Below are 10,860 nucleotides of genomic sequence, written 5' to 3'. Positions count from 1 at the left end.
AAAGAAGAGGGCAATGGGGCTTCCTCCCAGAGGCGGTGCGGCACAGAGGAGCGCTCGCATCACAAGGTGACCCCAGCTCCCCACCGCCACCACCGCCGTCACCGTCGACTACGCGCTCCCGCCGCTCTGCGCCCACCCAGTCGCCTGGCTTCTCTTTCTCCCTCCCGCAGCCCCAATCTGTCGGACCTCTGGGGACCCAGGGAGTCCGGAGCTGGGAGCTCACTTGGGGCTTTCCCCCTCCTCCCTCCGGAGAGCCCCGGGATGGAGAGCCGAAAGGACATGGTTATGTTTCTGGATGGAGGACAGCTTGGCACTCTGGTTGGAAAGAGGGTCTCCAATTTGTCCGAAGCCGTGGGCAGCCCGCTTCCAGAACCGCCCGAGAAGATGGTGCCCCGTGGCTGCCTGAGCCCGCGGGCTGGTCCTCCCGCCACCCGGGAGCGCGGCGGGGGAGGCCTGGAGGAGGAGCCGGTTGACGGACTATCAGGCAGCGCTGCGGGGCCGGGCACCGAGCCGCGGGCGGCCGGAACTGCCTCGCTCGGCCCCGGGCCTCCGGCCCCCTCGGTCGACAGCCTCTCGGGCCAGGGGCAACCCAGCAGCTCGGACACCGAGTCGGATTTCTATGAAGAAATCGAGGTGAGCTGCACCCCGGACCGCGCCACGGGGAACGCCGAGTACCAGCACAGCAAAGGTAGCCACCGCGCCCCTCTGCTCCCCCCCGGCCTCCCACCGCGCCCACATTCCACTTCTGTTCTGGAGGGGAGGAAGACACTCCTTTCCCTCAGGGCAGGATAGCTGGGGGGGGGGGAGGGACCACCTAAGCAACTCTCCGCTGCTATCTGCGCCCTGAGCGGGGGTCTCCTTCTGTGCCCTGGCATTGGCAGGACTGAGGGTGACAGCGGTGCTTTGGGGGTGAGGAGAAGGGAGACGCAAGTCCTGGGCTTAAGGAGCATTCAAAGTGCACCCTAAGCCCCAGAGTTTTGTGGTACTACTTCAACTGCGCCTGGAAGATACCTTCCCCCGGGGTGGGTGAGATCAAACGCGGATCAGGGCAGTTTGTGGCTGACCCGGGAAGGCGCATCCAGGCGCGGAAGCCGGGAGTCCATAAAAAAACCGTAAAATCGCTGCTGGCCCGGGCCGCCTGGGTGCTGAGGCCCTCCGACCAGTTTGCACGTCGGTCTGAGGTCCAAATTACCTTGTCACTTCCCGGGCTCGGTGGCGCCAGGTCGGAAATGGTCCCAATGATCTAATTGCCTTTGGTCTCCGGTTGCATTTGAAAAGGCAGAGCTCTGGCCCTCCCCCCTTCTCCTTCCTTCGCAGTCCCACTTCTCCACCCAAAGGAAAAGGAGCTGCAGGGGGCAGGAGCTCCACCCTTCCCCGAGTTAGGCCCCAAGGAGGGGGGGTGTGCTGTCACACTGACTTAAAGGGAGACCCCCTTCCAGACCAGAGGCTAGTGTGGGGTGGTGGTGAATGGCTAGGACCGGAGTCTCCCTGGGAGGGTGGAAAGCTAGGAGGAAGAGCCCACCAGCAGACACTCCTCCACAATGCTGTGGGGTGGGTGGGAAGAGCCTAGTATGGAAGAAAAACCATCCCCTGGCCTTGGCAGCCAACACCTTGTTGAACACTCAAATCTATCCATTATCTTATCCACTGGACCCAGACTCTCAAACCATAGCGTGCTCTCAGAACAACCCATCCTCCACCCAAATATACTAAGGTAATAGAGTACTCATACCTACTCCTATGCCATCCTCCAGCACATACAACCTAGTACACATTCTCACACCTGCCCTGGCAGCTTGGCACACACAAAAGCGAAGAAACAGGTTGTGCACAGCATACCACAACGCACTAAGACCCATAGTTCACAACACTCCAGTGCAATGGTGTTTCTCAACTCACATGCCAGTCAGATATGCACATCGTTGCACACTCCTGGCAAAGGTGGGCACGAAGCTCAGAGGGGCTGCATCTCACTTGTGCCCCAGGGCAGGTGGCTAGGGTGGCTGGGCTTCTGTACCCAGCAGGCCTAAGAGACCCTACAAACAGCAGCGCGGAGAGGCCTAATGGCTGCTATTCGCTCATCCCAATGGTGAGTCCCTGTCCTCCCTTCCTGGGTTCTTGAAGTCCCCAACACCCCAAGCAGAGGCAGTGACTGAGGCTACTGAGAGGGGCTGTCCCTTTCCACCCTGGGCCTACAGCCCCACGTCAGCAGCGTTTGTGTGTCTGTTGTGTTGTGTGTGTGCGTGTGCTCTGGGCTCCTCGCGCAGGGCCGGGCTCCGAGCCACTGGCCAGCAGTCCCAACAGCGGCAGCGAGGCCCCCAAGAGCAACGGCGGTGGCGGCTCGCAGGGCACCCTGGCCTGCAGCGCCAGTGACCAGATGCGCCGTTATCGCACCGCCTTCACCCGGGAGCAGATTGCACGGCTGGAGAAGGAATTCTACAGGGAGAACTACGTATCCAGGCCGCGGAGATGCGAGCTGGCCGCTGCCCTCAACCTGCCAGAAACCACCATTAAGGTATGAATTCTGAGGAGCAGGGAGAGGGGGTGCGCCCATTCAGCAGGAAGTAAATACCACTCCTCAGTACCCAATCGTGCGTAAGCCAGGAATCGGGGTCTGGGGTGTCCCTGCCCGCGTGGCAGCTAGGCTGAAGGTCTCCAGGCCTGGTGCGGGCGCCAGGTGCATGCAGATTTACCCTCCCGACAGTTCCCAGGCGGCCACTGCCAACAAGAGGTTGACTCTGTCCTTTCCTAGCCAAGTAAACAGAGGGGATGGGGTGCATTTACCAGTGACAAGGAAGCGCCCCAAGGGAGAGAGGCTGGAAGGGGAGGTGTTTCTGGCGAGGCGCTGCCTGCTGCCTCCGACCCGTGGAGTCCTTAGTCCCGCACCACTTCGGGGATTCTGCGGGGGAACAGGGGAGGAGGGACAGAAAGTGGAGGTACTCTTTGAACCTCTCCTGGAGGGAGGGGTTGCAGCTGCAGGTCGTGGGGGTGGAATTAGCCCCCGCCCAGAGGCTGTCTGTCTGCTTTGGCTCTTCTCGCTGCGGGCATCATCCCCTGCAGCGGGGCAGGACCTGTGGGCTCTGCGCAGGCGGCGGAGAGCGGCCACCCAGCCTGAGCGTCTCCCCCCAGGTGTGGTTCCAGAACCGGCGCATGAAGGACAAGCGGCAGCGGCTGGCTATGACGTGGCCGCACCCGGCCGACCCTGCCTTCTACACATACATGATGAGCCACGCGGCGGCCACGGGCGGCCTGCCCTACCCCTTCCCGTCGCACCTGCCCCTGCCCTACTACTCGCCCGTGGGCCTGGGCGCCGCGTCCGCAGCGTCGGCCGCCGCCTCGCCCTTCAGCGGCCCGCTGCGCCCGCTGGACACCTTCCGCGTGCTGTCGCAGCCCTACCCGCGGCCCGAACTGCTGTGCGCCTTCCGCCACCCGCCGCTCTACCCGGGCCCCGCGCACGGACTGGGCGCCTCGGCGGGCGGCCCCTGCGCCTGCCTCGCCTGCCACAGTGGCCCGGCCAACGGGCTGGCGCCCCGCGCAGCCGCCGCCGCCTCGGACTTCACCTGTGCCTCCACCCCCCGCTCGGACTCCTTCCTCACCTTCGCGCCCTCCGTGCTCAGCAAGGCCTCCTCTGTGGCGCTGGACCAGAGAGAGGAGGTGCCCCTCACAAGATAAGGGGCCGCCCGCGGGCTGCCGGCTCCAGGACGCCCGTGGGGGCCCCCCCAGGGGACTCAGCCAGCGCCCCTCCCCGCCCCCAGGGCACCGAGGGGGAAGTGGAAGGCCGCAAAGGACCAGCGGGACTGGGCCTCGGGGATGAAGGTGCCCGGGAAGCATGGCTGGCGCATTTGGGCAGCAGGAGTGGGCATGGGAGACCTGGGAGACCTGCCTCTGGGGCGGCTCTTTGCTGTTCTTCACCGGACCCACTGTCCCCCACGCGTGTTGAGGCCGTGGCTCCAAAGCTAAACAAACTTAGCAGCAACCGCCACCAACATCCAGCCCCTCAGCAATCCCCTGCCCCCCACTTCATACTCTTTTCTTACCCGGGACCCCTCCCCCCGCCAAAGCCAAGCCCAAGCATTGGAAAGGGAAATTGCTGTTTCTCTAAACAAAATGCTGTGTATGCAGAGCGGGTAGAGATTAATCTTTGCCAGCTTTTCCAAGGTATGGCAAGGGGCTTGTGGATGGCAATGCACCAGCCACCGAGGGGAGAGAGCGAGAGAGATGATTTACTACCACAGAGAATCCTGGCCCTCCCATGGAAACCTGGGGGCTCTCTTGCTTTTTTGGAGCCGCCCTTCCACAACACCTTCTGGTTCTGCCGTCTACTAGCACCTGATCTCTTTCCTCTCTCCTAGCTTCTTGATATCTCTCAACATGCAACTCCAGCCTCTCCACTCCCGCCCCCAGCCCACCTCCACATTCTGTTAAGGTTTGCAGGGAGGCTGCAGACCCTCAGGGCCCCTTGGCGGCTTCTACCAAGCCTCTTCTCCCTGTGCCCTAAACACACCGTGATTAGCAAGTGATGTTTGTGAGGAGGGCTTTTGAATGTTGAATGTATAATAATGATCACCACGCAGCCAGTCGCAGAGCCCAGAGCTGAGCTATTAACAAGGCGCCCAGGGAAGAGCTTAGAGAGCAGACAGGACCTCCTCTCCTTCTCAGTGTCTGGTGGCAAATTAGAGGCGATTTCCTGCCTTTGCCTACCTTCTTTCACCAGGAGATTTCTGGCCCTTCCTTTAGCACTGGGCATTTTACATTCTTTTTCCTCTCAGTTTCCTGCCAAGTTGCCACTGGAGCTAGACTTTCAGATACTAGTGGGAGCCTTCTGGGGACAGGGTCTCTCCCCTTCACCAGGGTTTGTTTGGGAGCCACTCCCAAACTCTCACTCCCACACTCATTCTTGCAGTCAGTATTTGAGGAATAGGAGAATTTGTACCCCCACCGCCCCCTCTGCCATTGCAAGCTTCACCCTGACTGGGAAGGAGTGGTTCTTCCTGAATGAATTTGGTTTGGTTTTCCTTTGAAGCCCAAAGAATTTGCTGTTTCAATTTGTTAACCATATTGCAATAAAAGCTAGACATGATTCTCATTTTAGCATTTTAATTTGGGGGGCAGCAAGCAGTACACTGACTCTTCTTACGTTGCTAGTTCAGCCACCACAGGCTTGAGTAGGAAAGGAACCAAAACCTGGATCCACAGACAGAGTCTCCCAAGCCTCTGTTATACATTGGCAGGCTCCAAACGGACATTGCAGAGAGGTGGAGAATGCAGGCTCCAAGCTGCCCTGAAGTGCAAGTTTCCTTAGTTGTGTGCACACCGGGAGCCTTCAGTGAGTAAATTGGCCCTGCAGAGCACTGACCCACCTGGGGCTAATCCCTGTGATGCTTCCTTCTCCAGTTGCTCCAGCCCTTTGAGGAAAGGTGACCCTGGACTATGGCCTGGGTGGGTCCTACCTCCACCCCAACTCATGGTGGAGAGGAAAGGGGAAGTGGGTGAGGGGCTTGAGCACTGCGGAGAGCTGGGTTTGCTGGTCAAGCTGGGGCCTGCAAATTAGGGTTCAGGGAGAGGAGGGAGAATGACTCCTGGGTTGGAATGGAGGGTCTGAATCTCCTCAAACTGGAAATCATCTCCAAGGGTGGAATTCTGGGCTGCTCAGGGCAAGGGGACAGACAGTGCTCAGCAGCCATCCTCCTTATAGGAGAGCCGCGTTGGCTGCCTCTGCAGCCCTGCTCAAGCAGGGGACAGATGGGTGTCCTCAGCAGGCTGGGAGCTCAGAATTGCATAGACTCCAAGTGTCCCCTGCCTGTGTATGGTGGGCCAGGTGGTGGACTCTTCCATCGGCCTCCATCCTTCTTTGAACTCTAGAACAAACTTTGCACAGTGACCCTTGCCCTCCCAAGCCAAACCCTGTGCTGAGGTTTCCATCATCCTATACCACTCCCCCGCCCCCCACCCCCAGTCTTGCGCAGCTCCCTCTGCAGCCAGGAGGCTACCAGTGCCAAAACCCGGCAAATTTCCCGGTTACTTCGCGTCTGCCCCAGATTGCTTGCGACAGGTAAATGGGCTGCGGCTTGCCATAATACCAGGCGTATTTTCAGTTAATAGGGAGGGAAAATGAGGTGTCTGCAGCGATATTGGAAAGTACAAGATCGATGATCCGGCCTCGTGTCCAATCAGCAGCCTTTAATTGACTGTATTTTCTGGGTAATTGAGCCTCTCTTCCTCCAAATTGAAGTGGAAGATATAACAATACATCTTGCCAGGAGGAATTACTCATTACTTCATAATGAAATTTCCCTTTTGCCAAGGTTTGCGGTTTGGTGCTAGGCACCACTTCTCACACTCCCTCCCCCATCCACACACCTAAAAACAGGTTTGCCCGCCTGCAGCCCATAGCCGCAAAAGGCCTGATCCCTCCATTTTGGTGGTGGTGGCGGGAAGAGGGTGACCGTGAAGAGCACACTGCCCCTCCCACGGCCTTAGTCTCTTCATCTGTAAAATGAGAAAGCTAGACCAAGGAACGGGGCTGATATAATGTTATTGTTTTCGTTTTTCAACTTTCGGAGCGCCTCTGCTTTAGCTTTGCCCCATCTGGGTCCCATTTGGCAGGTGGGAAAACGGAGGCTCGGTTGCTCACACAGCTGTTAGTGGCCCATGCAGCTACGAGCTCCAAGCTTCATTCAGTTTCCCCTCCCTTGTCCTGGGCCTCTTGGGTGCCCAGAGGCCATGATCACCACTCAGGAAGTCTGACAACATCCCTCCCGACTCACACTTTCCCTGGGCTTCTGCAGCTAGTCGGGACCCCGGCGGAGCCTGGGAACGCAGACCAGTTCTCGCTGGTGGTCTGCCCAGCCCCGCAAGACCAGCCGCCCCGCAGCCCGTGTGCACGCTCAGCTCGGGCAGTCGCCGGCTTGTTAGCGAGTGATTGATTGCCTTATTAAAGCGTGTTCTTGTAAGTGTGACCAAACTGATTGCATTGCATATGTTTGGGATAATGCTCATTTTAAACAACAGGATAAAGAGGATGAGCTCCACAGAGCCTCCGAAGACGAAATGATTCCGGCCAGCAGCTCTCTAACGCTGGCATTAAATTGCCCAGTTACATAACAAATCACTTGGTTCCTCCATCCTTCTCCCCATTTTTCCCCTGGCCTGCAGTATGATCGAATCCTCCAAAGGGGTCTGCCCCAAACATGGTTTCTCTAGTGACTATATCCGCTCTGCCTTCCTAACCCAGAACCCTGCCCAGACGTGCAGTCCCCCTGCCCTTATCCCTGGCAGAGAAGTGATTCGAATGCACCCTTTCACTTTAGGTCTCCCAGGGGGACGTGGCTCTAGACGGTCACCACAAATGGGAGCTGAGGTCCTCGCTTCAATTCGTGTGTCTCCCCACCCCCACCCCCAGACCTTTCTTGAAAGTTTAAAAGATTCTTTTGTTCCCAGGCTTCTTGCGCTCGGTTGCTTCCATTATTTCTCAATCCAGGAAACTCTCGCTGCCATATGTCGACGGAAGAGCATGGGTGTCACGGTGGACAGTTGTCGAGGATAGCCAGAAGGATGGCCTTTTCCAAGTGCGAAGAGCTGTTCCTTCTTAGCATCTTCTCTAGGCAGGTCACCCTGGAGTGACAGCGAGGAGTGGGAATTAATGAGTGGGTGGGGGGAAAGGAGGTTGCTGCCAAAAAATTGGGATTACTCCACCTACAACTAATTGTCGTGGCCACGTTCTCCTTCTATGCCTGTACCCTAACAAAGAAGTCTTCAGCTAGCCTCCACCCACTCGAGTCGACTTGCACTGAAGCCAAATTGCAGGCAGATTGAACTTCCTAAGGGACACCTTTGGAATACGCTGGAATTCCGATTTGTTTAAGATGATGACAGCCATCAGGACAAGTGAGAAATGATGCCATTCTTCTGGGTGTCATTTGTAAGTGCGATCGCCCAGATTCGTTTGCAAGACCCAGATAAAATGTCTGGATAAAGTGTCTGGATAAGAGACTTGATCCAAACGGCAAATTTCTTCCGTCCCTCAGCTTGTCCCTGGCTCTGCAGGGGCAGGCATATCAGACTGCAGGGCGAAACCAAGGCCCAGCTCACCATTTGTGCCAGCTTGTGGGACCCAGCAATGTTGACCCTGAGGGAAAAAAAGCCAACCACAAAACGCATGTTACTCGTCTACAAAGTAAACAGAAACACAAACTCGGTTCCAAAATCACCTTCTCAGCAAATAAGTATGTGATATTCTGAGCAGGAGCAGGAGGGAGAGAAAGATTGCCACTTAAAAATAACATGAAAGCATTAAGTAATTATTTAAAACAAGGCTGTTTAGAAAAATATTTGTATTTATTGCAGCTGCTCAATTGGCCTCGTTAAAGTCGGCAAGCATTTAAATTGTGTTACAATCTCATTTAAATCCCGCTCCGTTCCAGCAGGCTGAAGAGCTTGAATAGACCAATCACTTCATAATGATGATGAATGAGAAATTAATTCAGATACAAGCAAGACAATTTAGGCCTTCATCTGTTTAAATAGCCTTCCAATATTATTCGCGATCGCGGGTCACAGATTGAATCAATTGTCCAATCTTGTGAAAGTCATATCCTTGCGTCTTCATCGAGATTATTTATAGCGCAGTGAGGGCTGCTGAAAGGTATACGCTGTTAACAGGGACAATTACTTAAAGAGAAGCGTTTATAAAATGGAAAACAAATGCCGGGGGTAGTAACAAATGGGATCAAAAGCAGCCATTTCAATCGGGCTTCCCGAGGGAAGGGAGCGGCGCGGCCCCCGCAGGATGAGGGGCGCGCCCGCCGCGGCCTCTGGCTTCCCCACCGCCCAGGTGAGGCCGCGTCTGCGAGGCGCGCCAGCCTGCACCGCGGCTGCGGTGGCGACCCGGGGCCAGCCTCGCCCTCCGCGCCGCGGCCAGGGCGGCCGCGTGCGGTCCCGCCCGCCTCCCGAGGAAAGCGTCCCGCGCCCGCCCCCCCAGCTGTGTGCCCTTGGTGCCGGGGTCTCGGTCACCACCGAGCTCAGACCCCGGGCCGACGCGCGCAGGCCTTCCGGGCGCGGAGGTGGAGAGGCCTCACCGCGCGCACGCGAGGGCCGTGGATGGAGGCTTCTGGACAGCGAAGGCTCAGCCCCGTCTTACACTTGGCCTCCTTCTAAGCCGACGGCAGGGAAGGGCCCCCTGTGCCCCAGGGCCGCTCCCCACGGCGTCCCGGGACAGGGAGAGCGCTTGGAGCCGCTGCATGTCCTTCCGGGCCTGGGCCCCTTCCCGGGCCGGCTCCTCGGGGCACCCTCGGGCCTGAGAGCAGCGCCCAGCTCTCCAAAGAAGCGCCCTTTCCTTTCCCCATCCGGTGCCCTCCCCGTCTCCCGAAACGACCCCTCCGGGTGAGGCAGCCCCCGGGGGGCGTCCGCCCCGTCGCTGGCGTCCCCGCCCCTCGCGAGAGCCCAGGGCAGGCGAGGCGGCCACCACCACTTCCAGGCGACGTGTGCCTCCCTGGGGTGTGGGTCTCCCTGGCTCGGCGGGGTGGGGGGGGGGTCAGGCAAAGGCCCAGAACCGTGTGCACGGGAAGCTGGGTTTGTTCATCCGGACCCCGCACTCGGCGCGGAGCTGTAACTGTGTTCCGCGTCCACACGGGCGCTGTGCGTGGGTCCCGGGGACCCCGAGCCTTTCTCGGCGGCACTCGTTAGGGAGATAAGTGAAGTGGGCTCGGGACAGAGGAGCGGGAAAGACCGTGTGACGTGCGGAACCTGGAGCCAGAGGGGCGAGCGAGAGGCCTCCAGCCAACACGGCGGCGTCCACGCGGTACTGCGCGCGCGCCGTTCCCGGCCGCGTCGAGGTGTTTTTGTTTTTGTGTTTTTCTTGCCTCTGTAGTTCTGTGTTTTGAAACAAAAGCCCAAGTAATGGATTCCTGGCGCTCTGAGGATCCACTCCCAGGAGCGACTTTGATGTATTGCTGTCCAATTAGTGCCTTTAATTGGTGTCCTCGGGGACGGGCCGGCCACACTCCTCTCGCCTCTACCGCACACTGGAAAGGTAAAATGGCTAAGGAAGGCACTGGAGCAATCCCTTGGGAGCGCGAGCGAGGGAGGGAGGCAGGGAAGGAAGGGAGAGGCAGAGCCGGGACCCTCCCGCGGCGGGGTGCGGGGTAAGGGGCCCGATCACCCGGTTTCCACCGTTTCCTGACTCCCTCTCGGGCCTCGCAGGAGCGCTCGGGCGGCTGAGTCGCTGAGGATTATGAATTTGCTCTCAGAAAGGCCAAGGGAGAGCGCTTTGTCTGCAGAAGCCCACCCCATGTGGTCTCTCATCTCGTTAATAATGGCTGTTTGTTAACAGAGATGTGGAGGTTAAATAATCCGGGTGGAAGATTAAACACGCCTCATCAAGGCGCTGGGAGCCGAGCCGCACAGAGACCTGCGCGGGAGCCGCCCGCTCACGGGAGCCCGGAGGAAGGTGGGCATAAACAGCTTGCAAGGAGCCCTGGGGTGGAGGAGGAGGGAAGGTCTGGGCCCCCTTTTCAGGGCTTCCCCCAGAAAGTCAGCGCAGACCCAACCCCTTGACGTGTTGAATAGAAAAATCCATACAGGAACCAGCCCCAGTGAAGTGTGGATGTCAAACCCTGCCAAGGGTACTCTGCTGAGATCAGAAATGAAGGCCTGGGTCGGCATCCTGGGCCCCCTTTTGAGGAGGGGCTCTCTGCTGCCTCCCAGGGCTTACAAAGTCGTATCTTGGGGAAGTAAAGGGACATTCGTACCAAATGTGAATAGCACTGGATTAGAAGACAGAACATTATTCTTCCACCTTGCGCTCTGCCCCTAAATAGCTGTGTCATCTGTATTATATTATTTTCTTAGCTTCATTTTCCT

The 10,860-nt window shown here is 58.2% G+C and overlaps 1 protein-coding gene across 1 annotated transcript; it reads left to right on the top strand.

Moving 5' to 3' along the window:
- Nucleotides 1–261: 261 nt before the first annotated feature.
- Nucleotides 262–3,672, top strand: EVX1 (even-skipped homeobox 1; the record flags this gene model as incomplete). The annotated part of the gene is made up of 3 exons (XM_081079649.1): nt 262–688; nt 2,268–2,515; nt 3,130–3,672. The coding sequence occupies 3 exons, from the start codon at nt 262–264 to the stop codon at nt 3,670–3,672; spliced, it is 1,218 nt and encodes a 405-aa protein (XP_080935775.1).
- Between the last annotated feature and the right edge of the window lie 7,188 nt (nt 3,673–10,860).

Source organism: Rhinolophus hipposideros (assembly GCF_964194185.1).
Source record: "Rhinolophus hipposideros genome assembly, chromosome: 18".
Taxonomy (NCBI): Eukaryota; Metazoa; Chordata; class Mammalia; order Chiroptera; family Rhinolophidae; genus Rhinolophus; species Rhinolophus hipposideros.
Note: the sequence above shows the minus strand (reverse complement) of the source record. Positions and strands in the feature narration are given on the sequence as shown.